The sequence below is a fragment of the Aspergillus japonicus genome (genome assembly GCF_003184785.1).
Source record: "Aspergillus japonicus CBS 114.51 unplaced genomic scaffold BO86scaffold_6, whole genome shotgun sequence".
NCBI classification, from domain to species: domain Eukaryota; kingdom Fungi; phylum Ascomycota; class Eurotiomycetes; order Eurotiales; family Aspergillaceae; genus Aspergillus; species Aspergillus japonicus.
In genome coordinates this window covers 583096-610375 of record NW_020291643.1, presented here as the reverse complement: position 1 = coordinate 610375, position 27280 = coordinate 583096, and the positions used below count along the sequence as shown (strand labels likewise).

The 27280-nt window shown below is 53.6% G+C and overlaps 11 protein-coding genes across 11 annotated transcripts; 7 read left to right on the top strand and 4 right to left on the bottom strand.

Moving 5' to 3' along the window:
- The first annotated feature begins 1400 nt into the window (after positions 1-1400).
- BO86DRAFT_189557 (PIG-H family GPI synthesis protein) lies at positions 1401-2593 on the top strand. Its single transcript, XM_025666668.1, has 3 exons — positions 1401-1883; positions 1952-2154; positions 2212-2593. The coding sequence occupies exons 1-3, from the start codon at positions 1550-1552 to the stop codon at positions 2287-2289; spliced, it is 615 nt and encodes a 204-aa protein (XP_025531254.1). The 5' UTR covers positions 1401-1549; the 3' UTR covers positions 2290-2593.
- BO86DRAFT_386313 (pseudouridine synthase DEG1) lies at positions 2355-4464 on the bottom strand. The gene has a single exon (XM_025671301.1). The coding sequence runs from the start codon at positions 4252-4254 to the stop codon at positions 2425-2427; it is 1830 nt and encodes a 609-aa protein (XP_025531253.1). The 5' UTR covers positions 4255-4464; the 3' UTR covers positions 2355-2424.
- A 191-nt stretch (positions 4465-4655) lies between these two features.
- On the top strand, positions 4656-6288 carry BO86DRAFT_189526 (putative Rho-like small GTPase). The gene is made up of 6 exons (XM_025666667.1): positions 4656-5042; positions 5166-5394; positions 5495-5614; positions 5682-5949; positions 6008-6154; positions 6222-6288. The coding sequence occupies exons 1-4, from the start codon at positions 4954-4956 to the stop codon at positions 5841-5843; spliced, it is 600 nt and encodes a 199-aa protein (XP_025531252.1). The 5' UTR covers positions 4656-4953; the 3' UTR covers positions 5844-5949; positions 6008-6154; positions 6222-6288.
- A 170-nt stretch (positions 6289-6458) lies between these two features.
- Positions 6459-7724, bottom strand: rps0 (40S ribosomal protein uS2). The gene is made up of 2 exons (XM_025671300.1): positions 7508-7724; positions 6459-7407 (listed from the first exon to the last, which is right to left on the bottom strand). The coding sequence occupies exons 1-2, from the start codon at positions 7675-7677 to the stop codon at positions 6681-6683; spliced, it is 897 nt and encodes a 298-aa protein (XP_025531251.1). The 5' UTR covers positions 7678-7724; the 3' UTR covers positions 6459-6680.
- A 233-nt stretch (positions 7725-7957) lies between these two features.
- Positions 7958-9315, top strand: BO86DRAFT_386311 (mitochondrial 37S ribosomal protein uS15m). Its single transcript, XM_025671299.1, has 2 exons — positions 7958-8094; positions 8175-9315. The coding sequence occupies exons 1-2, from the start codon at positions 8049-8051 to the stop codon at positions 9026-9028; spliced, it is 900 nt and encodes a 299-aa protein (XP_025531250.1). The 5' UTR covers positions 7958-8048; the 3' UTR covers positions 9029-9315.
- A 1215-nt stretch (positions 9316-10530) lies between these two features.
- BO86DRAFT_304693 (uncharacterized protein) lies at positions 10531-13639 on the top strand (the record flags this gene model as incomplete). Its single annotated transcript, XM_025667632.1, has 5 exons — positions 10531-10590; positions 10657-10984; positions 11381-11914; positions 11965-12821; positions 13046-13639. 5 exons carry the CDS (start codon positions 10531-10533, stop codon positions 13637-13639), a joined length of 2373 nt encoding a protein of 790 aa, XP_025531249.1.
- A 784-nt stretch (positions 13640-14423) lies between these two features.
- spb4 (ATP-dependent RNA helicase SPB4) lies at positions 14424-16600 on the bottom strand. The gene is made up of 3 exons (XM_025668758.1): positions 16244-16600; positions 15677-16186; positions 14424-15590 (listed from the first exon to the last, which is right to left on the bottom strand). The coding sequence occupies exons 1-3, from the start codon at positions 16531-16533 to the stop codon at positions 14450-14452; spliced, it is 1941 nt and encodes a 646-aa protein (XP_025531248.1). The 5' UTR covers positions 16534-16600; the 3' UTR covers positions 14424-14449.
- Positions 16601-16774: 174 nt separating this feature from the next.
- Positions 16775-18809, top strand: BO86DRAFT_386309 (diacylglycerol/polyprenol kinase family protein). The gene has a single exon (XM_025671298.1). It carries the CDS (start codon positions 17157-17159, stop codon positions 18318-18320), a length of 1164 nt encoding a protein of 387 aa, XP_025531247.1. The 5' UTR covers positions 16775-17156; the 3' UTR covers positions 18321-18809.
- Positions 18810-20666: 1857 nt separating this feature from the next.
- Positions 20667-21259, top strand: BO86DRAFT_376362 (uncharacterized protein; the record flags this gene model as incomplete). Its single annotated transcript, XM_025670530.1, has 2 exons — positions 20667-20745; positions 21009-21259. 2 exons carry the CDS (start codon positions 20667-20669, stop codon positions 21257-21259), a joined length of 330 nt encoding a protein of 109 aa, XP_025531246.1.
- A 1721-nt stretch (positions 21260-22980) lies between these two features.
- Positions 22981-24807, bottom strand: BO86DRAFT_396356 (crossover junction endodeoxyribonuclease; the record flags this gene model as incomplete). The annotated part of the gene is made up of 2 exons (XM_025673395.1): positions 22981-24622; positions 24794-24807. The coding sequence occupies 2 exons, from the start codon at positions 24805-24807 to the stop codon at positions 22981-22983; spliced, it is 1656 nt and encodes a 551-aa protein (XP_025531245.1).
- Positions 24808-25313: 506 nt separating this feature from the next.
- BO86DRAFT_355199 (putative actin-related protein RO7) lies at positions 25314-27218 on the top strand (the record flags this gene model as incomplete). Its single annotated transcript, XM_025669613.1, has 2 exons — positions 25314-26678; positions 26823-27218. 2 exons carry the CDS (start codon positions 25314-25316, stop codon positions 27216-27218), a joined length of 1761 nt encoding a protein of 586 aa, XP_025531244.1.
- Positions 27219-27280: the final 62 nt, after the last annotated feature.

Here is a 27280-nt window from a genome sequence, read left to right as displayed (position 1 = left end):
GGCTTGGAGCAGCAAGGAGAAGAACAAAAGATCTCGACGATGGAAGTGGACAAGCAACTACCTCATGGCGGGGAATCAGGGATAGGGACGGGTTCCAAGCGATTGGATGGAGAAGGAAAAACAGACATCGAGATCAGAAGGAGGGAGGAGAGAATAGGAAGAGATTCGTGGAGAATCGGCCATAGAGACGAGGAAAAAAAAAAATGCCTCTGCCGCGAGTGGAACCCGGCCGTCGGTTCAGGCTGCAGGCGGGGGGCAGCCTCAGGCTGCAGAGTTCCTTCTTCCGGCTAGTCCCGCCCTGCCAGCACGGGCGAATCCAACCGCCCCGCAGTGATGACTCATCCCACCCGGGCCTGTGACCCCGGAATCGGACTGGAGGCGGACCTTGGTGATGCCTTAGTGCCTGGATAGAGCAGTATCAACAAACGGCCCGGGATATCAGTGATCGAAGCTGGAGTCCTCACAGCACTGTTGCATCAACAACGCACAGCACAAGCACTCTCGATCTCCAGCAGCATTTCCTGGACTTGAATCTAGGTATCTGGAAGTCGAACGGTTCACCCCTCCTGCTTGCAAGCTATCACTCCAGGCCTCAGTCACAATCATTCATCCACATGGAAGGAATAGCAGCACATGGGCACGTCATATGACGGGACAACACATGTAATGCTTGGTTCACCTGTGATGGTCTAGTCAGCACCAACTCAAAGGTAATCTGAGAAGAATATTCATCAAAGGAATACGTGGACAGACAGGTATACGTGGAACGGAAACACAGAACGGGGACTTGCTCACAGGTTACAATAAGCAAGTTTCACGCGTGAGACGCTGTCCGGCAAGATCCATTATTGCCTTCCATTCCGACTCCGGAAAGAGCTCTCGCGCTGAAACATATTCTCAGAAATGCCTCCAAGCTTGTCTGGCAGTTTCGTGGACACGACTTCACCTTCATGGTTCATCTCGGAAGGCTGGTAGGAAATGGAATTCAGGGGCGGTAGAAAAATAAAGCCCATCTTCGATTTATCGGTTCAAGTAATCCGTACAAGTTCGAGCTATCATGAAGATATCGATATCTCAATTCCATCTCGAATCCATTCATTCTTGTTATGCGGCCGGGAAATCCTTAGTTGCTTGGGAGCTCGCTGGTTTTTGAGCTCTGTCCTGCCCCAGCGTCTATTAAGGCCGCCTGACTGGCATGAGCCTCTTACCACCCATACCCCTCTCCTGCTCCTTAAATGCTTTTCTGCTCACTGATAAGGCAACAAGGTTGGGCAATCAGTGAGACAAGTGGTTGGTCTAGACCGGGCATTGGCAGGTGCGACACGATGCACGTGATGCGGTACGACACAACCGAAGAGAGCTCGTTTAGCCGTTCAGGGACTAGACCACCTACAACTACTAGATCTGCTTCTCCTCTGCAAGGAGATAAGTATGAGAATCACCAGATCAATTCAAACTCGGCAGATATAAATGTGCCGGCTCTGCACACCGATCGAGAATCACCAGACCGTGACCTGTTGGAACTAGTCAATCGCATTGTTTTTCCTCCATGCCCGGCCGCCTCATCTTACGGCGCCCGTCCCCGACGACCGTCTCGTTCACTGTTTCGAACGCCTCAAGACATACCAGTACGCCCGCAAAAGTTCTATTCTACCTGCAGGTTCTGCTGCGCGTGCTGAGCTTTTTCTGCGTGCTCTTACTTGATGTCGCCAAACTCCGACACTCTTCCTACATCCAAGAAGCGCGATTGATCCCCTGGGCAGCTGTATGGTCGACACCGGTGGGCGCCTCGGTTTGTCGCTACGCGGATAGGTACAGCTACCCAGTTGTGGGATTGGTCAGTGCAATTGTGATGTACGGTGTTTTCAGGAAAGGATACACAGGTTCGTGGGATGTGTGCGGCTGTTGTTTGACTCATCCAGCGGTGCTAACTTCCACTGCTACGGTACAGAAGAGTCGCTCCTCGTTATTCGCGGACTGGGCATCCAGACTTCGACATCCTCCAACACGTACTTGTCAAAAGCGTCTACGCGATTCATCCCCACCACACAGATCCAGGATATTGTGATTCATGAGGCTTTTAAGGGATTCGAGGTTCGCTTCTATCTAGCTGTGATTGTCGAAGGGGAGACGGAGGTCCTCGTGGTTTTCCCTGTGAGTTTGGTTTGGGAGCATATGTGCATTCGATATCGCCTAACTGACAGCGAATAGAATCTCCTTCCGAATCGACAAATTCTAGAAGAGGTCTGGAGAGGTTCGCGACGATGTCTGTATGATTCCAAGTCATAGCATGATTCAAGCGGAGGATGCGACCATCATGGGTTTCCAAAGAAAAAGACTCCGGTGAGGAGAAGGCGCGAGACTGCAAGCGTCGCTAAACGCATGCATATGATATGTCAGGGTAGGTACAGAAACTAATCTTATCTACATCTCCATCTTGGACGGCTTCGCACCTGCCTCCGTTTTTCGTTGTTTGGCAGCCAACCACCGCGCATTCTGGACCTCAACGAGTTCCGTCTTGCGTTTGTGCAAGACTGGGATATATTCACCGCCTGTTCTGGATTCATTGCCACCAATGAACACTTTTTGTCCTCTGTTCCTCCGCTCCCAGACAGGGTTTTCTCCTCCGGTAGCGATCATGGTTTGATCTCTTTGCCTAACGGCCAGATCGAGTAGTGTGCCGGCTAGGATCTCATCAATCTTGCGCTGTCTCCAAACAGCCCAGAGCTCCTCGACAATTCCACCGAGACCAAACTTGCCGCCGCCTTTGCCGAGATGGGATTTGATCTGCCTGATATCGCCTGCATAAACCCACTCCAACGCATCCTTGCGGCTACCGCTCTGCTCATCAGGGTAGACACAATCCCAAAGGACAAGAGGGGCGTCAGACGCCATCTCATAAGTGGGCTTGCGCGGGTTCTTGGAGGCATCTAGCAGGTCGCGCACAATGGTGGGGGGTTCGAGGCCCTGACCAACAAGGAACAAGACACTGACCATGTGACGAACTTGATGCCATAGGAATGCGGATCCCTCTAGATGGAAGACATACACCTTAGCAGCAGTAGGTGTAGGCTCAACGGATGATCCGCTGTCTTGCTCGCCTTCAACAGCGCGAAATTCTGGCTCGTTGACGTAACCCAGCGGGGTATTTTTGGCATCGATCAGTTCAATATCAGCGCGGAAAATCTCACGGGAGAAGTTATCAATCTGTTTGGTAACATCCAGCTTGCAGAAGTTGCGGAAGTCGTGGGTGCCCTCAAAGTATTTGGCGGCTTCGCGCATCGCCTCGATATCCAACCAACCCTCTCTGTACTTCGGACGAGTGTTCGTTCCATCATTGGCACGGGGCATTAATCCGAGAGGCCCAGGCGTAGGAGAAAAGGCGGGCTGAGTGAAAAAGTACTTGTAGTGGCGTTCTCGGCAGGAGAAGCGAGCGTCGAACCCTTCCGGAGGGTTGGGACACCAGGCCAGGACCCTAATATCCTGCGGGAGGACCTTATTCAGCATGCTCACATAAGGATGTTCATCCTTGATATGATCCCAACCGTCATCCGCCTCCTCCGTGTTTTCCATAGCCGTGTCCGGGTTCTGTGCATCCGTCTTGCGCATTGGTCGCGTGCTGCGCACCCTCATACCGACGACCTGCCCAAAAGCGCTCACACCGCGATCCGTGCGGCCGGCCTTGGAGTACTGGCAACCGTCCCAGTTGATCCAGTAGGGCTTGACCTCGCGCGGCGCGTAGTTGTCGACAAAGTCATCCCCAGATGTATCGGTCGGAAAGATCAGACGTGTCTTGCGCAGTGCCTTGTAAAGCTCCTCCTCGATGGTCGGCAACGGTGTGGCATTGCCGTTCGCGTGTTCCAACCCATTATACCGCTGTCCCAGGTATGCAAACTTCAGCGCGATGAAGCGCGTGTTGTACTTGGAGGGATCGATTTCCCGGCGCACTTTCGCGGGCTTAGGCTTCGGTGGCTGTACTCCCTTCTTGGTTGTCGAGGGGGAGGGCAAATTGGCAGGCTTCTTCTCGGTAGGTTTGTCGTTCTGCTGCTGGGGAAGGCTGGTAATGCTCTGCGTGGTGGGGGCAGGCGATGCGGCGTACTCCGCCGTACGGGAGTGGAGTTGGCGCTCAAGTTCGGTGATCCGGGCAATCAGACTGGATGTAGGCCATGTCGAGTAGTCCTGTTCATTATCGGCGAGACTGGACGCTGGCTGGGTTGGCGTCTGCGCGGGTTGCTGCTGCTGCTGCTCCGACATGGTTTGCAGCGGCGGGGAGGAATTGACTTGGGCGAGGGAACGAGCGAAACAGTGAAAAGATGCAGCGGTTGCTGAACGGGATCTGTTTATAGTGGAGTCTTGAGCGCGAGTCAAGAAGGTACGAAGGCTTCCTTGGAGACTGCGCATACCCGTGAGGAAAAGAATGTTGGCGGACTCGAGACTCTCGCGGACGTGGCAGCGGAAATAAATTGTTTTCTTTGGGTCTGCGAAGCAAAAATTTAGAGTCGCTGATCCAGATTGCCTTACGGAGTGTATTGCCCGTGTAACTCCGGTATTATTACGCCCGCTAATACTGGAGAATATGGTCGTTCAGCTGTGGCATGACTATATTTGAAATTAAATACTCCTTTGGATTATCAATCTAATTTTTATAGTAGATGCGCAGATTACTAAATTCTATGGACAGTAATATCTGTCGGTTGCTCAGCATAGATCTACTGTTGCTTTATTTCCATGTGGGAGATAAAGCAACAACTGGTTTGAAGGCGGACGGCGTGACATACATATTCCGGATCTTATCGCATCTCACACACGAACTTGGCTATCTCGATAACCATCACAGGCTATAGCCCTGTAGAAATACCGAGAGATGCTCAACTGTCGATGACCATTGAGTGCGCTTCACAAGCAACAAAAATCTCTCAATATATCACAAGCGTCCATAGCATTCCAATCTGAATGGCGGACTCCTACCTCCAAGAAGACAACCCGACGGTTACGATCTTGCTCCTAGGAGACTCAGGTTGTGGCAAGTCGACCTTTCTATCGTGAGTAGATCCTGTTCTTTGACCAATCGTCAGATGCAATGTTCGCAACTCGCATTATCATTATCCTTCATATTTCCTTCCTCGCTCTATCAAAATTGCACCTGTCCGCTAATGCCACCTCAGGAGCCTGAAATCTAACCATCGCCGACTTCAAGGACAAAGAGGAGACGATGTCCCATTACGGGATAGCGACCAGCCATTTCTCTATGACATTCGCTTCTCCAAGAAGTCATTCACGCTCGAGATCTTCGATACCGCCAGCCCCAACCAGCACTGGTCGACTCTCCGGCCGGATGTGGTGCTTCTGGCGTTCGATATCTCCAATCGCGAGACCCTGAACGGGTTGAGAGGGGTAAGTGGGCTTGAAGTCCGGGCGGAGCAGGGGCCCATTGTTCATATTGAAGGCTTCCTCATCTCTTCGTCGTGCTTCCCCATTCTGACCCCGGTTCTAGTGGCGACACGATATCATTCGGTACTTCCAACACGGCTACGGGGAGCGCATCCCCATAATGGTGGTGGGACTAAAACGAGACCTCAGAGTCGAGGGAGAGGGGATCATCTACCCACAGGAGGTGAGCTTGCTCCTGCATGGAGTGTTGTTCCTGGTTGCATAGATCGAGCTGAGCTGATTTGTTATAGTCGTACCGCATCGCCCAAGAACTTCGATGCGATCGTTATGCGGAATGTTCCGCCGCTACGGGTGAGCTGATGGCGGAGACCTTTGAGGATATCGCGCGGATGGCGGGGATGACCTTGACGGCGGCGGGCGGGCAGAGTAAAGGGGGTTGTGTTGTTTGTTGATTGGTTTCTTTCTTTGTGATACCCTTTCTTTTCGATATTTAATTGTTCATAGGTGTTTCGGTCGAGCTTCGCTGAAATCTAAGGTCTTGTGGTCTCGGAAGTCGAGGTGGGCGGCTGGACTGAGGTGTAAATGGCTTTATGGCCCGAACTTACAGTGCTCGTAGATCGATCACACCACATATCGGAATCAAATCCCATTGAGTTTACGCATCTCTACTCTACTCTCTCTACTACTACGAACGATGGAAAGACATGGTAGCTGGCATCACTTTTCAATTACGGCTATGATAAACATGCAGGGAGAAACCAAGGTAACGCTTAAGTCCACCTTGTAAATTGACAGCACAGGGCTTTCCCCCAGAAGCTCACCGAGGCAAGAGAACAACTGGATATCTTTCCCTCATAAGCGCCAAGTCAACTGTTTATCGTTGCAATTCCTCCCCGATGCACACCATAAACGAAACATCAAAAATCGGATGGGCGGGAAAAGGGGTTTTCACCGTAGCATACCACGTCAGAGAAAGGAAAAGAGTAGGAAAAAGGGTTGGTTTTTCAAGTAGTGGATCTCCCGTTGATTGTGTGCGTTTTTTTCCTCAATTTTTCTTCCTTTGCTTTTTGGTTTTTTTTTTGGTAAATTGTTGAACAGAGACTAGGATAGACATGACAAGGGGATTGCTTTTCCTCTTCTGTGGTTCGAAGGGTGCGCGAGTGTCGCTCCTATTCGGCAAAGGAGTCCACTGAAAGCTCCCCCACCAATCGCCCAAGATGCTTCATGGAAAAGAAGATGTGAATCAAAGTCCCCTCTCAACGACCGTCCGCGTCACCGGGGTCAAACATTTACCAGTTGCCCTCAGCGGGCTTGGTCTCAGCCCAGCTCTCGCCAGCAGGAGCGGCAGAGCTGGCAGCCCAGTCGGCACCGTCAGCCTCCCAGCTGGTACCAGCAGCAGCGGTAGCAGCGGAGAAAGCAGTGCCAGGAGCACCAGCACCAGCACCGGCGGTGTCCCAGTTGTCACCGGCGTAGCCGGACTCGATGGCGGCGGGGCCAACCTCCTCAGCGCTGGCGACCTTGGTCTCGTCGGCGATCTCCTTGTTCTCCTCAGCCTCGGGGTCACGGTAGAAGTACAGGTCGACAACGACGTCCCAGTCAACCTCGCGGGAGGCGATGGTACCACGGAGGCGGAGGACCTCACGGGCGAGCAGCCACCAGACGAGACCGATGGCGTGGCGACCCTTGTTGTTGGTGGGGATGGCAACGTCAACGAAGTCGGTGGGGGAGTCAGTGTCGCAGAGGGCGATGACGGGGATGTTGACGTAGCTGGCCTCCTTGATGGCCTGGGCATCGGTGCGGGGGTCGGTGACGATGATGAGGCGGGGCTCCTTGAAAGAGCGGGTGATGTAGTTGGTGAAGTTACCGGGGGTGAAGCGACCGGCGATGGCGGTGGCACCGGTGTGGGAGGCGAACTTCAGGACAGCACGCTGACCGTAGGGACGAGCGGAGATAACACAGACATCGGCCGGGTTGTCGATGGCAGCGATGATACGGGCGGCCAGGACGATCTTCTCCCTACACAATCGCGCGCGCGCGCAAGTTAGATTTCTGGCCGAATATAGATGTCTCGTGCCCCCCAATTGCGCGTTGCGATTCCTTCTCCTAGTAAACGTACCAGGTCTTGCCAATGTTGATAACGTTGACACCGTCGGGGCGAGTCTTCCAGAGGTAAGGCTCCATGTGGGACTGGAGGTTCTTGGATCCCAGGTGGCACTGGGCAGCCAGGAGCTGCTCAATGTCCTGGGAGGTAGGGTTGAAGATCGGGGGGAGCTGGGAGGGGGCCATGGTGGACGATTGACTCTGCAAAGGAGATCGAATTGAGGATATCAATCGACTGGCGCTTGTCGCGGTGGTGATGACGGGAGGAGAGACGGAACGCGAAGCTGAACTTTTCCACGCCGCGCTGAGATGGTGATGAATTTCGCTTGCCGTTTGTGAATTCTAGGGCTAGGGTTAGCCAAGACCGGGAGTCCCCGGACCGTCCCCCCGATATCACGTGAAACATCCCACCCAGACTGGGACTAGCGTACTCTGCCCGGTCTTCGAGATTTCGGAGAAAGTTCAGCGCGCCTGTGCTGGATGACGGCCTTAGATGCGAAGAAGCTCCGGTTTGTTCTACGACCATTGCCAGTGCTCGCCGTCTCAGGCTTCCAATTATGTCTCCTCGCTTGCTTCTTCAGCCCTCCCTTAGGGCTTTCACTGGTATGCCTTCACTCCTCCTTCCCCACTTCCGCCTTGGTCGGTCTCCAATTCCTGTCTAACTCGTGTGCTGTTGATACCAGGTTCTTCCTCCATTCAGAGTCCGCTCGCCGCCCTATCCCTCAACCCTTCCAAGACCACAATCAGAGCCGGCTCTGCAGAGGCAAGAGAACGTCGCAGACATGACCCTTTCTTGACAGCTCAGTCGCGCCAGCGCAAGGCAGCCAACCTTTCTCGCCGACAAGCTCTCGCCCAGGAACGTGAGCAAGCTTTGGGAGACCCCGTCAAAAGCGCACCGACCCCCTTCATCCAAGAATTGGAGGGGACCCAGATGCATACAGAGACTGCTATGCCCAACTTCTTTGTGAAACCGACCGAACTAGAGCGTGCTCTCGCTCATTCGAAGGACCTGACTTCTCCTCTCGTGAACCCGGACCGCGATACCGCCGATCCTCAGCTTGAGATGGAACAAGCTGAGCAACACCACAAGCAGCACGCGAATGCATTGGAAGCCATGAATCGTATCTTGAACCTTGAAAACGGAAACAACCAAGATCGCATGCGCCTTCGCATCCAGAGATGTATCGAGACTTTTGGTCGGCACAACACGGACCAGACCCTGCCTCCCAAACCAGCAAGCGTGTCCCTCGACTCTGCAACTGCTCGCCCCGAAAAGTTCCCCCGAGTCGGCGCTGATACTGGTTCCCCAGAAGTGCAGGTGGCTATCTTGACCGCCAAGATCATCAATTTGTCTAAACATCTTGAGACGACCAACAAGGACAAACACAACAAGCGCAACCTGCGCCTCCTCGTGCACAAGCGACAGAAGCTTCTCCGCTATCTGCGACGAAAGGAGCGTGGAGGTCCAAGATGGCAGAACCTGGTTCAGACCCTCGGCCTCTCCGACGCTGCTTGGCAGGGTGAGATTAGCATGTAATGGGGACTCTGCCGGCGTTTGTACTCTATAATTTCCTTTGGCCATCCTCTTCCCAAACTATTCTTTTGGCGTATATCGATCTCATGATTTTGTCTCTGAAACCGTTCCCCTCCCACCACCCGGCGACTATGGCAGAGAGCGGGCGAAACTGTTTTTCATCTAGTGCCACATCACTCCAGCGATTCCTGGCTGCTCCCAGATCATCGCTGTGTACTGTACAAATATTGCTATCGTTTTCAACGGCTTAGAGTTAGCCTGCATAGAATGCGACTTCTCATTGCCTCTGCTGTTTGATCAATGAGTCTGCGACTCTTGTAGTACGAACTGGTGTAGCTAATTAGGTTCATTCTTCGCTGCGCTAAACCATTCAGCAGCCTGTATTTCTTATGATGCACGTGCAAATCTTTCAGATCCGGGTGTATTATTACCAATCCATGCCTGATGTCTTCATAGCGATATTACTGAGTAATCTGGAGTGATTGAGCCCTCGCGGCGCAGGGAATCTGCGGCTAGATTGCGGTTGCCGACGGCTTCACCGCCTGGTTAATTCTGCCGGGACGTCACTCCCTCGAGCCGCAAATTTCCCGCGTGGTCGAGGGAATATTCACTTCACTGCCATCCTCTCATCCATCACCAGATGCTATAGCTTTGCTCGCTCTGATAGTGAATGTTGCCAGCTGCCCCGCGGGTCCACGGCCCACACGCGCCATAACAACATAACAACAGAATCATAACACAACCCACCCGGTGAGTTTTGTTTTCTTTCCTTCTTTTCTTCCTCTTCCTTCTCATCCTCTCTACAACATCCTCGCTCTCCTCTCCACTTGTTTCGCATTTCGCAAAGGCGTTTACCTCCACCCAAGCACTTGCTCTTTTGCGCTTCGAAATATCGCCCTGCTCTTGTCTTGTCTGTTTTCAGCTGTGCTTGACTTCCTGCCTCGCAGTGTCAGCAGAGTCGGGATCCCGTCGCGCTTTCCCTTCGCACCTTCTCTCTGTTCATCCTACACTCCATCCTCTCTTCTTGTCTCCTCCACCCTCTCTCCCTGTCACCTCCGCCCTCTTCACATCTTTGTGCCTGAAGACTCGAGCTTTATTCGACTCAGGCCTTGTTTCCAGCCCTTACAACCTGTACTCTCTATCAGTTCGCAATCACCATCATCCTCCTTCACGTGTGTTCATTTTCTCTCCTGTTGAACTCCTGCTGTGCTTGCTTCGGCTTGAGGTTCATATTTCACGCCACGAGACGGGCTCTCAAGGTTGAAGCTAAATTGCAACTTGGGTCATTGTCCTGTTCTCTGTGCGCGCGAAAACCGCAACCCTGCCTCTTTCGAATCCGCTACCCCCCATCTCTTCTCTTACCGTCGACCTGCCCTTTAAGCTACCTCTACATTGGGAAGACTTGCAAGGTCTTCTCGCATCGCAAATAAGTCAACGGTGCTCACTTTAGTGCCTTATCAACTTGAACATTTACCAATTATCGTTCACTTTCTCCAACAGTCAAAATGCGTACTCGCTCGCAGATGATGTCGCCTGGTGGCTTCGTCTCCCTAGATGACCACAATGTTGCTCGCCCCACTAGGTCGACGAGAAGCGACTCGCAGCAGTCCGCCGCCGCCGAAGAAGAACAGCCCGCTCCCCGCGCCACTAGATCGACGAGAAGCAACTCGCAGCAGTCCGCCGCCGAAGAAGAACAGCCCGCCCCTCGCCCGAAGGCAACGCGCGCTAAGAAAGCGTCTTCTACAACCATCAAAAAGCCTGCCAGCAAGAAAAAGGCGACTACAAAGAAGCGCACAACGCGCCGGACTACTCGCAAAACTGGTCAATCCGATCCCGAGGAGACCGAACAGCACCAGACCGAAGAGAACGAGAACGCCGAACCCACCGCTTCGCAAGCGGAACCAATCTCACAGGAGAACGGAAGCACTGAAGTAGGCCGGGACTCCAACGCTACAGAGAGTGAGTCATCCCATAACACTGGAAGTGCCCCGACCAGACAGTCAGCACAGGCTTCCCGGGGACCGGGGGCTGCCTCCGAGGCCCCAAGTAGCACGGAGCCGCCTCGCTTTGAGAGGTTGCGGACCATGTCTGTCGGCTCCGGGTTTCCTGAGGCAGTCACGGTTCCTAGTGAGCCGCCGGAGGAACCAGCCACGGCGGTGCCAATGGCGGGTAGTCCATTTCCTCTGGTCGGGACCGGTTCACGTCCTACGAATCAGCGTAGGGCTGTGGACGTGCTTTCACCCGTGCCTGAGCACATCGGGTCGGGTGAAAGCAACGGTCACGCCACAGGTTCCTTTCAACAGGGGGCTGTTGGTGCTCCCGGGGGTCTGGGGCATGACACATCCTCTTCTACAGGAGCGGGGCTAATGTACAACACAGACAAGAAGCGTCGTCGCCCAACCAATGAAGACAACAACGACAACGACGGAGAGCCAATCACCCCCGCTGCGAATAAGCGGCGCAACCTTGGCATTCCCGGAAGTACTCCCTTCTCTCACGCCAGTCCCTTGCCTCGCCGTGTGACCGCCAATATCACCCCATTCTCAGAGAGACTTCGCCGTCGCAACGCCGAGTCGCAAGGCCGCATTTATAGAACCAGTCTTCGCATCTCGCAATACCTTGCTCAGGAGGACGCTGACCGTCTCGCTTCTGAGAGGACCCCAGTTCCGGGAGAAGATATTACGATTACTGAACCTTTCCCAAGCTTCGTGGATATCGAACCGCCTCAGGAACAAATTGCGCAGGAACCGGAACCGACACAGCAACCTACCACTCCGGACCGTCCTGCGAGTGGCTGGAGAATCCGCGGGCTCTTGAACTCTGTCCCTCGCAGACTTTCTCGTCTCATTCCCACTTTTGGTCGGACCCCCGAAAGAAATGACAATCAGGGTATGCCTTCTTCATGGCTTGGTATTGTTTATTCCGCTTATGCTTGTTAGTGCCAGCAGAACCATCAACCGAACCGCTCAACCGTACACAGCCTAGAGCGTTCGTTCCTTCGAACAGAACAGTGTCGCCCACTCCCAAGAGTAAGGGCTCGACCCAAGAGCCGCAGCGTGATCTCTCCTTCTCCCTGTTCCCTGCTACTATTGACAGATCTCGCTACCTTGACGATAAACCTAAACCCACCCCCAAGTCTGTCCAACAGATCCCTGCCGCGGCTCTATCCAAAGCTTCTGAGTCTTCGGCCGTTGCATCGAACCCCAATGATTCTGGTGATTCCATTGCCGAAGCCAGCATAACTCGAGGCCGCAATTCTGCCCCAGGAGAGTCTAGCACCTCCACTCCAAGCCAGAAGAAGCGCAAGCGGGCCCCTTCCCCTGATGTGATCCCTAACCCGCCTGGATGCAGCTATGGAATGTACGAGGACTATTTCGTGATCTCTGACGATGACGAAGAAGATGAGGAGCCTGAACTCCCACAAACCGAACTCAAGAAACAAGACATGAAAGGAAAGTCCGCCATTCGCAGTGTTCTCCGGTCCGAGCGTCCAGCTTCGAAGAAAGTTCGATTCGATGCCAGTCCCCAGGATACCCCATCCAAGCTTAGATTGAAGCCTCGTGCCACCGATCCATACACTGGACAGCATTTCATCGGCATGGATCTGTCTGGCGAATCGAGTAACTCATCCTCGTCTCTGCCTCTGAACACCGCTTCACAGGCCGAACAGTCCACTATTTACCCGGATCCGCGGAGTCGCCCAGGCTTCATTCCCAATCGTGATGGTACTTTTGAAACCCCTTATTCTGATACTTCTTCTGATGTCTCAGAAGAAGATACCCCAGCTCCTGGCTTTGTTCCCAATCGGGATGGTACATTCGAGACACCTTATTCTGACACCTCCTCGGAAGCTTCGAAAGATGAGGCTACACCAGGTTTCGTTCCCAACCGCGCCGGTACATTCGAGACTCCCTATTCGGACTCCCCATCGGAACCCAATGCTTCTACCCTCGAATCTGTGCCCGATACACAGACCACTTCACCAATTGAAGCTCCTTCGCAGCCTCACGTTACTGAGAGGTATGTTCTTCCTTTTGTCTTGATGAGCCCAGGCAAGGCACCGGCTTGCTAACCAATCTTCTTTCTAGCACATCATCCGAAGAGACTCGCGTGACTCCGCAGCAGGCGCTTGTCCCTCCTACCACTCCAGCCAAGGTCGAAGATGATGCTCTTGCTCGAGTCCGCTCGCAAGCAGAGAAATACAAACCCAAGACGCCCAGTGGACTCCGCACTGCGAGCCGCTATTCGAGCCCTTTGACCCTTGCTACTACCCCTGACACAGTCTCCGCACCTATTGCTACTCCCAGCACGGTCCCCGTACCTGTCGCTAGTCCCGAGCGTGCATCCAGCGTCGAGGGCTTCGGTGACGACCAATTTGCTCGCGATGCTCAGTGGCTCTATGAGAATTGCCCAAATGGAGACCTCTCTGAGCTTGTCTGGCCGGAAGCCGAGAGTTATGAAGATATGGGCTTCAGTGCCGAGGCAGTTCGCATCGCCAATGAATTGTGGGATCCTTCAGTGGTCGACCACGCTTACGATAATATCTGGACGCCCGGCTTGGAAGCGTTCAGGCGCGAAATGGAAACTGGATTTCCGCACGCCGCACTTGCATAAAACCTTGCGTTGATAAATGCTATTACTGAATCAGGTCGAAAGTTGTTCACGTTTTGGAACGCCGTTAGCTCTTAATATCTCAGACCACCACATTCGTCTTTACACCAAACCATAGTCTGCCCATCTGGTTGAAAGTTGTTCAGGTTTTTGCACGTTGTTCGCTCTTCGTCGTTCAGACCACCACATTCGTCTTTACACCAAACCATGGTCTGCTGAAAGTTGTTCAGGTTCTCAATTCTTATAAACCTTCATCGCCCAGGCCACCGCATTCGTCTTTGCATTAAACTATGGTCTGCCCATCTGGTTGAAAGTTGTTCAGGTTTTTAATTGTCGTTTGCTCTTTCTCGCTCAGACCACCACATTCGTCTTCATACACACCAAACTGTGGTCTGCCCATGTGGCTGAAAATTGTTCAGGTTTTTCGATTGTCGCGTGTACCTTTATGCCCGAGGAGTTGTTTTAGACAGGTCTTGGGATACCATCACTGTTTTTGTCTGGTTTGGTTTGCGAAGCATTCCCGGTGTTGTCTGTATTAAGAATTGCCTTGCATGTATCGAGTGGCACTGAAGCGTCTTTTTCATCCACACAGACAATCGATGTACAGTTCATGAGTTTGTGATCAATTCATTTTTATGGCAGGTAATCTAAGAATTGCATGAGAATGCTTCCGATAGACAAAGGGAAACTACTGCAGGGGTATGTGAAATGCGGAGAAAGAGGACCATTTATCGGACATCAAATTCTAGAGACGTAGTAGACATGGTATCAAAATTATATGACGATAGGAAAACCAGGTTACATGATGTCAGTTCAATCGAAACCTTCGAACTCGTCATCCTCAGCATTGGCATCACCCTTGCCCTCGGCCGCCTTGGCTGCGCGCCGCAGTCGACGCTCCTCTTCATTCTTGAGACGGAGTTGCTCCACCATCTGTTCTGTCTCGCGAGCCTTCTGTCGCTCTTCCTCAGTCATCTTCTCCCACCGGGTATGCTGAGCCCGCGCCTGCTTCACCTCTCTGCGCTTCTGCTTCTTATTCCGTGTCTCGAGGTTCTTACTCCATGCGGAAGCGCTTTCGGTCGCCCGTCGCTTGTTGGAGGATTCATCGCCCTCGTTAGCCGCCGCCGCCGCCTGCTCGGCTCTCTCCTGCATTTCTTCCTTGCGGCGCTTCTCCCGCTGCTTATCCTTGTAGGTGAAGGTGTCCCAGTCCAGCGTGACGCCCAGCGTCCGGTCGCCCGTGAAGGACCGTAGCTCCGGCATCTTGGGCAACTTCAGCAGGGCCCACGCCTTGCCCAGCGCCTCCCAGTCGACGTCGGCGACACGGAAGATACTGCTGGCCTGGTGCTTGCTGTAGCTGCGGAGCCAGCTGACGAACGCCTTCTGGCCGCGGTCATGCAGGGCCCGGTCGGCGAGCACGGCCTTGCGAGCCCGCTTGGTCGCGGCGGCGGCGTCGGCGTCGGAGACGGTGAGCGGTTTCGGGTACGGGACGACCGGCGTCTTGCGGACGTCGAGGAAGGAGACGTAGTCCTCCTCGCGGCCCGGGTGGAGCAGGACCACGCTCAGACCCTTCCGGCCGGCGCGGCCCGCCCGGCCGCAGCGGTGGATGAAGGTCTTCGGGTCGGAGGGCGGGTCAATCTGGACGACGAGGTCGACCGAGGGGATGTCCAGTCCTCGGGAGGCGACGTCGGTGGTGAGCAGGATGGCGGGCGTGTGGCAGTTGAGGAAGCGGTGGAAGTTCTTTTCGCGCACGTTGGCTTGGTGTTTGCCGTGCAGCGGAATCAGCTGGAAGTCCTCGCCTAGGATCAGGGGGAGAATGCCCGCGAGGTAGTCGACGCCGGAGCAGGTGGACACGAAGAAGATGGTTTTCTGGGGGGTGGGTTCGACGGAGCGGAGGAGGGCGGGTAAGGTCGCGAATTTATGTAAGGGTGAGGTGGTGAGGTAGGTCATTTGGAGACTGGTTGCATCATGTTAGCATGTTAGGCCGTAATGGCGGGGAGAGTGATGCTCAAGTCTTATGTGGTTGATGCACGGAAAACTGACCTGGCCGGTGTCCGCTTATCCTGGGCTCCTGACGTGCCCTTGACTTTGACCATGACCTTGACCGGGTTGCGCAGACCAACTCGCACGATCTGGTCGACTGCCTCGCTAATACTGGCGCTGAAGAGACCGGTGCGCCGTTGCTTGGGCAGTCGACGCAGGATGTTCTGCAGTGTGTCCTTGAATCCCAAATCCAACAGTCGGTCGGCCTCGTCCATGACGAGCATTTCGAACGAAGACTGGGGGCAATGTACGTGGGGCGAGGAGAGGAGCTCCAGTAACCGTCCTGGTGTCGACACCAGCACATTCGGGGACCGCTTCAAGAAGGTGCTCAAGTCCTCCGCGGGGGTCGTTGATCCTCCAAGGAGAAGCTGCGGGACCACCTTCAGGGCGGAGGAGAGGTGTTTGGGACGAGGCGCATCGGCGTCTTCGGCGGGGTTGAGCACGGAGGCAGATGGAGGGTGAAAGGCAAGCAACGAGGTCAGGACATTGTAGATCTGAGTAGCGAGTTCTCTGGAATAGATTATTAGCCCCAAACCGCAGCCCTGGCCCTACTGAGATGAGACTTACCGGGTGGGAGAGATAATGATTGCGCCGACGTGGTGCTTCTTGAGAGGCTCCTCCAATCGCAAAAGCTTCTCAACGACGGGGATCAAGAAAGACAAGGTCTTGCCACTGCCAGTGACTGCCTCCACCACCACATCCTTATGCGCCATGAATAGAGGAATGGCCGACGCCTGGACGGGGGTCATGCGCGTGAAGCCCATTGAGGAGACGGCGTCGAGTACCCATTCCGAGAGAGGGGGTGTCACTGCATCCCACGCTCTGGTAGATGTGCCAGGAGGAGGTTTAGGGGCCATATTGAGTCCGCTGCTTGACGCTCACTTCTCCCCAAAGTAATTTGATAATTGATTGGACACCTCACACCGTAATCGATCTTTTCATCTTCTTCAGATTCAATCCTCCAGTTTTTTTCCCTTATCGATTAGATACCGGAGGCGGTGGAGACTTTCTGCCATAGTTACACGTGACCGCCTGCGGATTCGGCGGAAGCCAATCGGTTTCCAGGCTGAAATCGAAGCTGAACGCAAGTCTGAATATCTCCCATCTTCAAATTAACTCATCCTCGATCCTAGTTGCTCTCCTTTCGGTGCAGTGAATTTCTCCTAAACTCTCACTGTACAGACCTTGCCTCTCGAGTGTTATGCCGATAATGTACTGAGCGTGAAACGTCATGCGCAACGGTGTGTCTGCCTGTTACTGTACATACGACTACAATCGACGCTGGCTGCCATAAGCCACATTCCCTCGTCATCGTTGCACCTATTCGTCGTTCGACCTGCCCATCATTGCGTCGTTACAAGCACTCAGCTCCCCTACACCGGGCATTTGCGCTGCCCTCTTCATCTACCTAATTCCGCGACCCTTGTCCGGAGTCATCTGGAAACCGGCCCTTCCACCTTTCGTCATACCCGCGGTCGAGATGTCTACAAACCATGATGCCATTCCCGAGACTCCTCGTGTGATCTCGCCCTCCCCCACCCCCTCAGACCCAAGATCGAGCTCGCGAGACTACTTCGGACCCACCACGCGCTCTGCTGCGCGTCGACAACAACGACTTGGTGAAGTGGTGGAGGAGACCAACGGCGACGCGGATGCGACTCTCAAGCGCTCACGGGCTCGTTCTCGGAGCCCTCCCAGCCCAGAATCAGCGCGAAAACGCAAGCGCAAATCCAACCCTAAGTTACCGGCTGGGAAAGTCAAGTCACCAACAACGAACGGCCATGCCGCATCGAACAATGGATACCTGTCGCCATTACTCAGACCCAGTGGCGCTTGGGAGAGCATTTCGCGATCCCCTTCTCCTCTTGGTCTCATTCCTCTCCACAGCCGTTATCGCAGCTTCATCCACCGACATGAGATCCCGCGCAAGCTCTTACACGTCTCCATCGGCTTCCTAACACTACATTTGTACACGCGAGGTATTCAGCCGCTCCAAATCACCCCATGGCTCTTCGGCGCTCTGGTCCCCATTGCTTCTGTCGACATCATTCGCCATCGTTCAGAGACAGTCAACAAGCTATATATCCGGTGTGTGGGAGCGTTGATGCGCGAGACGGAAGTTTCCGGTTACAATGGCGTCATCTGGTATCTGTTGGGCGCATACGCTGTCTTGCGCTTCCTTCCCAAGGATGTCGGTGTCATGAGTGTGCTGCTACTTAGCTGGTGTGACACTGCTGCTTCCACCTTTGGTCGCCTCTATGGCCGACACACCCGCCAGCTCCGCAAAGGCAAGAGCTTGGCCGGCACCCTGAGCGCCTGGCTTGTTGGGGTCGTCACTGCCGCCGCTTTCTGGGGCTTTTTCGTCCCTTACATTGGGACTTTCCCCAATGATCCTGAAGGCTCTTTCATGTTTACCGGACGCCTCAATCTGATCCCTGGCTCAGTCAAGAATCTGCTCGGCTGGACTGCGGATACTTCCAGTGCTGTCCTGTCGGGTCCTCTGGCCCTTGGAGTCATGAGCGTTGTTTCCGGCTTGGTGGCTGCCGGTAGCGAGTTCATTGACTTGTTCGGCTGGGACGATAATCTGACGATCCCTGTCCTCAGCGGTGTTGGCTTATGGGGCTTCCTCAAGGTCTTCGGCTGAGAACGATTAGACTCCAAATCCCTAACTCTTTTGGCGTTGGCCGTATTATTTCTTCCTGTTCCATATCCCCCTTACTATATTTGCTAGAGGACAAATCCCGCCTGACGACCTCTTGTTTCTTTGTCTATATGATGCGCAGCTATCTGTTCATCTTTCCTTGCCTTTCTCTCTTCCACGCCTCGCCGAGTATCCTACACACTTCTCGTTTGCTATTGTTATTGTTCCCATTCGTTCCAGTGGTGACTGGTCAAAGGTCACTTGCGGCCGGGGATCACTTCCTAACATACATGGAATGGACTGCTTTGTGATAGATGGATCTAGATAGATCTCCAAGTTCGTGATACCTGGGTGCTTGCAATCGATACCAACCTCTTCTTACTAATTCACTCAAATGTTTTTTGCGGTATGCTTAATGCTCGGTGTGATAGATTCAGTCTGGTTCCTGGATACGCATGCTTTCTATTCACAAAGCTGTTGTTGTAAATGTGAATACCCATCTCCTCGTTAGTATACTACACTCTCTTGTAATGCGTTCCTGGTGCTGTTATATCTCGCCTATCAAGCACATTCATTGGTACTCTGGCTCTCAGGTGAATCAGCCCCTGTGACCATTCATTCCACATAGATGTGCACTCAACCAGTGAACTTGCAGTATCATTCATCGGGGGATATAAGTCGTATCTATACACACATATAGAAAAGAACCCATTTTTCTCCAGTCCTCTTCAAGCAATCTTCCATCCACTTATCAAATCAGACAAGCCACCCACAATACTTGATATCCTGGATTCATTCTCATATGACAAGACTTTCTTATTTCGCTAAGGCTCTCTCTTAATACTCAGCTATCAATTGAACGATCGAGCTCCATGTCTATCTAGTATACAAGGCTCGCATCTGCAGGTCCTAGCAGACGTTTCCTACAAAAGTCCCGAGCGACTCAACCCAGCCACGTACATCTTGCCGTTTGAGGTATGCCCTATCCGGAGTTGCATGCTAGCTAAGCATCTGGACCCTTCCTGTCTCTATATTGCTCAAAATCATCAAGCTCCTCAAACTTAATCTTCAAAGCGGGATCACAAAGCATGGAGAGAGAAAATGGGCATGCCCAGACCACACCGCGAGCGAGCCACATCATGCGGCGTGATCTTTATTATTGGATTATAATGGATGGCGATGAGCTGGCGCGGACAGCTTAATCAAAGGAATCGTTCCAAGCCTCCGGACGCCGCTGGCGCGAATATTCTAGATGGAGGATGATCGAACGATTACAATGGACTAGTAAGTACCGTTCTTCATGTGAGCTAGCGATGTTGCTGGCTGAACCGCAATGAACAGGGAGAGAACCGTATCGCGCGAAAAAGGGTTGCAAAGAAGGAACGTATTGCAAAAAAAGAGGAGTTCCATCGTGGACATGTTGCCTGCGCGGATTCAGCGGTCCTTCCAAACGTCTTATACAGCCATCGATGAGAGGAGAGAGAACCGTTGGTCTGTCACCTAGTACATAGGACATAGGACTGTCGAGCTCTAAGACTGCTAGATGATTGGCCACCCTACGGCATGAAGCTGTGCGACGCGGGGGTTTACCTGGCCGTCAACTCCTTGCACGACGAAATCGTTCTGCCCCGCAGGATTGGGGTTATCTTGCTATAGGGCTGCGTGAGAATGCAACCACCAAGCAGGTAGTGATTGTCGGATCTCTTCGGAAAAGAGGATGAATTAGCCGAAAAAGCCCCAGGCCTGAGCCAATTCAAAGACCTTATCGGCACATCGAGAGAGTAAAGTGTGTACCACATACTTTCACAAGCATCCGACAACATCGGACATCCTGAGCTGAGGGCTGAGTTCCTTCGCGGCCGGATTCAAGTTCAGCTGACAATAATGCATCGCCTAATTGCAGCAATAATAACGTGACTAAAGCCATGGACAGTCCCGCACCTGAGGCACTTGTAGGAAGTCGCACTGGCGATGCTTGACATATTTCTGGACGTCGCCAACATCCAGGCGCATTTGACCAAATATGAGGTCAATTGCGAGGTCTGGGATGCGCGTGCCGTGCAGTATACGGCTCCTGACGTACGGTTCACACTTCAGAGCTGTATTTATAGCGTTGTGTGCCATCGTGACAAGCGACCAAAGCTCCACCGAACCATCTCAGACAGAATGGATCGGACAGCGATATACTCAAGATACTTGAGAACCCGATGGACCAAGGATACAGAGAGTGAGTGACCCCCAAACTTAGGAAGCACTCCGGCCAGACAATCAGCGCAGATCTTCTAGAAACCAAGGGCTGCCTCGACCACAGCTACTCCGGAGACGCTTCTCCTTGAGAGGTCGGGCACCATGCCTGTTGACTACGGGTCTCCCGAGGCAGTCACGGTTCCTAGTGAGCCGCCGGAGGAACCAGCCGCAGCAAAGGAAAGTAAGTGGTCATACTGGAGGCAATGGCCGTGCCTGCCCTGTTGTCTACTGAAGCTAGCATATCGTCATCACAACCTGCAGTCTTACTCTGCATACTACACTCAGCAACAAACCACTTCACTCTGGCATGCTCAAGAAAACTGCAGACGATAATCCTGCATATTGATTGGGGAGTCGAGTATTTATTCAAAGTAATCAATGCTTCAGCGCGCCCCTCAGTGGGAGATATGCCAGGGTATATATTCATCTCTTATGATCCTGCAGCTACTACGGCAGCAGACGCGCCCACACTGACTACTGCAGCTATCATGCTGTCTCCGAATTTGACTCCGGCAAGTACCACGCCAACAGGAAACCATCCAGGACCATCAGTGGCTCCTGCAAGCTCTACTCCGCTGGCGAAGCCAACCGTTACCAATCCCGTTCCAATCATCGACCTGAACTGGGTCCGACAACGAAGTTCAAGAGCAGTGCAACCTGCTCAAGAGTATCATGGAGGACAGTCTAGCCCTTGAATTGCTATACAGGAAGAGAAGCTTCTGGGACCGAGCCAAGGACTATACAAAGCTACTTGGCGCCGCAGAGGAAGATTGTAAGCTTCTGTGACGTGCAGCAACCACGTCGTCATGTGGCATAACGCTGTTGGCTAGATTCTTCCTTCCATAGTCGGTAATGGACACCATGCTTCCTTCATATATCTGATCGCCACAGCTTCCAGAGAAGAAGCCAATTCGGCGGGCCTGAATTTGCAGCATCGGGGACTGGGGCATCGTGCATTGACACTGTGCAGGATACTACTTTCTACCACTTCTGTGATCTATACTGTATCTACATGACAGAAGTCCTCTATCTGGGGGGACACACCTTTCTGATCCTGACTATTACCGGCGACGCCATCGAATTGATGAATCATTCAGTCCATTACTGGAAAGAAAAAAAAAAAAAAAACAACTGTGATTGATTTCTGTGGACCATAGATAGATTAACCCATCCATCCACGGTAGTCATTCCTTGCATATCTCCTTCCGTCTAGCCAGTGTCTTTATTCTCCGGTATTTTCGTTGCGGACCACCTTCTCATCCGCCTTACTTAGGGTTTGGCCGGGATCGGACAATTCCCGCTACTCTTTCCCTGTTTGTTCTGTTTGTTTTCGTGAAATATATTTCGATGCACTGTACTGTACAAATATCGGACAATGGAGCCCGAGGAGTACTATCTTTTGAAGGGATATTCTCGGCCACTGAGCGATCGTCTGTAGAATTTGCACCTCCCTCGTCTACTTTACATATATTTAGAGGCCGAGGAAGGCACGTGCCTAAACAAGGAAGGAGGGAGGGAGGGTGGGGACCCCAGGCGAGTTCTTCCTTTCCAGAAACGGTGCGGACAAGCAGGGGTCGAACATACACAGTTGGTCGCCCGGCTGGTGCTCTTTCTAGAGCAAAATCTGCTACCGTCACAGACACCTGTTCAATCGGCCGTTGATATTTTCAATTGATTATGTTTAAAAAATTGCTTGTTTATCTTGACTATATATTTGATGCATCTTATACCCTAGGCTGTGACAGTCGTGTGCGATTAAATGTCGCGGTCTTGCAATCCGCATTCCATTTGTTGACTGGTATGTTCCAGTTAATTTGAGGTAGGTCTGATGCGCCGCGTCGCTGTCACCGGCATGGATGCGGCATAAGATCTAATTCGGAGCCGGGACTTGGCCGGAACATCGTCTGATGAAGCCTATTGCAGGCGGCCTGATTCTCTTTCCATTTTCAGGAACTCAGGCGAGACAATCCAGACGTGTTTGCTGACCAAGATAGCCAAAGCAAGGATAGTCGAGTAATTGTCCGGTCTTGTTGTCTTGTGCTGTCCTATAGAACGAGACTACCAAGGCTCTAGTCTTCATATATACTCCTGAGAGAGGCCATCATGTATCTGGGAATCTTCCCGTCTGCCCAGCCGCAGTACGGTATATCATCCAAGTCCAAGGAAACAAGGGAATCCTCAGCGAAGATTGCAAAGAGGGGAGACAAAGCTGTCATGTCTGGAATGGAAAATGAAGCGGTGGGAACAATCATAGCTCCAGCCACGGCGCAAGTCGCTGCTTCACTTCGTAGTATAGGCAACCGAGTCTTCAATAGCCTTGCGTAGATCACGATGCCGAACACAGTGATCAAAGCGATTTCTGTGACCAATCATGTGAGAGAGAGAGGAATCAGTGTCCCTATCGTTAAGGCTGAAACTAAGAACCGGAATCATCTGTGATCTTTGCGAGCTGGAGGCGCTTGTCGCTTCCAAGTTCCGATCGTTCCTTGGTCAAGAATCCATACTTCAGGATGCTTCCCTGCTTCATCCCAGGGTCGATGACTTTCTTTCGCGGGCCCGTCTTGCGTGTGGTTTTTTTCGGTGCGTTGGCTTTCTCCGCTTTCTCCGCTTCTGCCTTCTTCCAATTTTCCACAACATCTGGAATCCCTATCATTGCCAAGGTCTTGGAAATCCAGATCTTGTCGGTACAGTAAGGATCGTACCGCTTTGTGACACGCTTTTTGATGGTTGTTTGGGGAGCAGGATCCGTGGTGTTCTCAAGCTCCTCTTCGTCTTCGTCGGCGGACGCTGTGGTTCCCGGCGAAGGCAGGGGAGGATTTTTTTCTTCGGCCATGATGTCCAAGCCAACGACGTCGACGGGAACTATGTCAACCTGATATTCGGTCATACCATCTGTGCTATAGCTCTCTCGGCTCTTGTTGATTTTCTGCAGCATCGGCACTTCGCTGCTAGAAAGCTTCGGCTGGTTTGCGGAGAAGGCTGAGGCCTGTTTCCCAAGGCGGAGTCTGTAGCAAACCAGAGGTTCGGCCAGTAGTTTGGTCACCTTTCTAGCTCCAGAGCGGTAGTTCCAGTCAAAGGTGTCAGCGGTGAACCTCCTCAGCTGCACCGCGTCAACCTCTTGGTCCCATGCATTCCTCAAGCGGTGCCGTAGAACATCGATCTCACTCTTTGTCGACACCACGGGCTTGGCGTAATACGAGAGAACAGTTTTATCCGGGAATGTCTCCGGCACTCGGACCACCTTGTGCTTGGTTTGAAAGTAGCCGCTTTCGTTCTCCTCCAGCTCATATTGCAGTCTTTCTCTCCACTCGCTCAGCCGCACCTCCATGTCGGGACCATCCGAATCGATAATCTCCAACAAATCTTCTCCGAAGCCCGCTCTGGCAATCTCGCCGGCCAGCTTGCTGCCACATCTCGGAACACCAGAGGGAAGATAATCACCACCGCTTAGCATAGCAAACAAGATCATGCCCGCACGATCCAGCATCGCATTCGAAGGCGAATTGAGCATCACATTGGAAGGGGACGCGGCGCAGTCCATGCGATAGCAAGTGACATGGGTGGCCGCCGCATTACCGGTCCCGCTCTCTTTCGAGAAATTCATGACTGTAAATGTTGACCCGAACATGAGAGTATCGACGTCATTGCTCATGACGGCATCAACTACTCCGACTTTTTGCAGCCTCGCGCACTCGGCTTCAGCCTCTCCGGGCGCATCGTGGCGTGGAAATCGGAACAAATCCACCATGATCTTCGACAGGCGAATGATCGGCGCACTCCCGTGACTGCGCGCAGCCACGGCGCGACCTCTTTTGAAAGGTGGCTTATGCTGTCCATCATACACAAAGAGCGGATGGATGGGCAATGCCAGGATTTTCAGTAGTCGGTAGAACAGAGTGCGCAATTCGGGGTTTCGACCGCCCCGACCGGCTTGCACCTGGAAAAGCCAGATGGAGATGTCCACTGCGACACGAATGGGTCTCGCATTGCGTTCCAGATGTCCTATCGCCAATTTGGACAAAGAAATTCGCTCTCCAGTACCAATCGCTTGGATAAGTCTTTAATGTTGTTGAGAATTAGCAAAGGGGATCTGGAAGGAGTTGGTGGTTGACATGTCTATTTCTCTCGTGCGCTCACGTGCAGACGGGGAAACGGACATAGATTTGTTTGTCCCTCCTCGAGGGCAATCGGTAGCACGGAGAAAAGAGAAGTTTTCTGGTTTCACTTACCCTGGGATCCCCATTCCGACTGCGCTCTCAATTCCAGAGCTGTGTGTGACCAAAAGGATAGCCCAACCTACCACAGGCGGCACTCCAAAAAGCCACGCGGAAAGACAGATAATTGGAAAAAGGGTAAGAGAGAAGAGAGGCCGATCAAACGGAGATGTGTTGTTGTTTTGATGGCGGCCGACAACTGGGCGATTGGCGCGGCCCGATGTAGATCCGCCCGCCTTTTGGAGATTCACTCCGTTGTTGCTGGCCGCTCAGTGAGTCGTCTTGCTGCTTTCGCTGTCGCACTTGACTTGGCCAATTTGCTCAATTGGCTCAGGGGATTGATCTACGGCTGACTGACTGCCTAAAGACCTCGAGAGACTCGCTGCAAAGGGAAGCATGATCGCTGCGTGTGACCCTCGGACCTCCGAACCTTCCCCGCGCTGTGATTTTGAGGAAAGAAGCTAGTACAACAAGAACGACAGCAACGGACGACGTCCAGCTTCCCAAAAGTGGCCCCAAAGACCCATCCCAAACCATGGCTAGCACATCATATACCAATTCTGGGTACGACGACAGCAAGCGTCCCTTTTCGATGAGCAGTCTGCGCGGGGCTCCATCCTCCCCCCATACCCCACAACATAACCTGCGATCCAACAACTCCTCCTTCGCCAGCACCACCTCGAGCACTTCCTTCCGCGGCGAAGAAGATGCCATCATCTTTGAGCTTGGCGCCCGCTGGCTCCGGGCTGGCTTTGAGGGGGAGAGCGTCCCGATGTGTGTGGTAGGCTGCGGCCCCGAAGAATGCCGCCGCGTGGGCGACTACCGCGGCTGGTTGAAGACGAACAACCCAGATACCGACCCGGCACAGTTGCGCCCACTTGTCAACCCGGAAGACTGGGCGAGCGCCCACGAGCTCTGGAAGATGGATCTCCGGGGGGTAGACTTGGGCCTTGTGGAGGACAAGATCGAGCGGGTGTTTCGAGAGACCTACAACAAATACCTGTTGACGGACGCGGGCACGTCGCGACTGGTGCTGGTGCTCCCCGCCATCATGCCGCACCCGTTGCTGTCGGCCTTGCTGTCGACGCTTTTCAGTCGGTGGCGGTTCCCGAGCATCACGTTGTTGACTAGTGCTACGATGGCGGCGACAGCGGCCGGAGTGCGCTCCGCCTTGGTGGTGGATATCGGCTGGGCGGAGACGGTCGTCACGGGGGTGTATGAGTATCGTGAGATCGCAATCAAGCGGAGCACCCGGGCGATGAAAGCCCTGCTGCAGGAGACGGGTCGATTGCTTACAAGTATCCCAACGGCGCGTGGGGTTAGATCGCAGCCAGCACCGGGCGACAGTGGAATCTCGGTCCGGTTCGAGTTCTGCGAAGAAGTTGCCAGTAGATTTCTATGGTGCAGACCCCGGGAGGGACCCTCACCAGCAGATTTGCAGCAGCAGCAGCAGCAGCAACCACAACCCGACGACAGCGAAACCGAGCCCACCACACACCATTCCCCTCTCTCCTCCCTCCTGCAGCGGACAGTGGAGATCCCGTCCCCCTCGAACCCAGGATCTACCTACATCAACCTCCCCTTCTCCACCTTCAGCGAACCCGTCGAAAGCGTCCTCTTTGCTGCTGGCACAGCAGACTGCGAGCTCGACGACGAAGAAAAGCCTCTCCCGCTCCTGATCTATAATGCCTTACTTACCCTGCCGCCCGACGCCCGCGGCACCTGCATGTCACGCATCATCTTCACCGGCGGCGGCGCCAACATCCCCGGCATCCGCCAACGAATCCTTGCGGACGTTGCAGCGCTTGTCGCCGAACACGGCTGGTCGCCCGTCCGCGGCAAAGTGATCGAACAACAACGACGCAAGCTTGCCAACCTCCGAATCTCCCCTTCGTCCCAAGTCCAAGCTTCCGCTCAAGATCCGGCATCTCCTCATCTTAAAACAACAGACCCCAGCGAGGACAACCGTCCCGCCCCGTCGAACGACATACCGACGGAGACGAAGTCTCCCGAACCATCAACCCACTCAGAACCAAACCCCGAGTCAGCCACAGAGAACCCCACGCAACAACAGCAACAGCAGCAGCAACCCCCGGAAAACCCCAAACCCGAGGACGAAGCGGACCTCGAAGACCCCATCGAGCAGAAAATCCGGCGGAACAACCGCGACCGCGACCGCGACGCGCTGCCGCCGTCCGTGCAGGGGGTGCTGCGCGAGGTCGAGTCGCTGGGCCCCTGGGCCGGGGCGAGCCTGACCACCAGCCTCAAGATCCGGGGCCTGGTGGAGATCGAGCGCGAGAAGTACCTCCAGCATGGTCTGGCCGGGGCGACGACTCGCGAGTTCGAGGCCCATGGGCACCACGTCCCCGATCGGCGGTCGGGGTTGAGGGCCGGAGGTGGCGGGGATCGGTCAAGTTGGACGCTGGCGGGGTGGGGGTAGACTTCATTTCGTGCAACTACAGTACAAGCCGTTGATCCTCGTTTGCGTTAAATTTCTTAGCA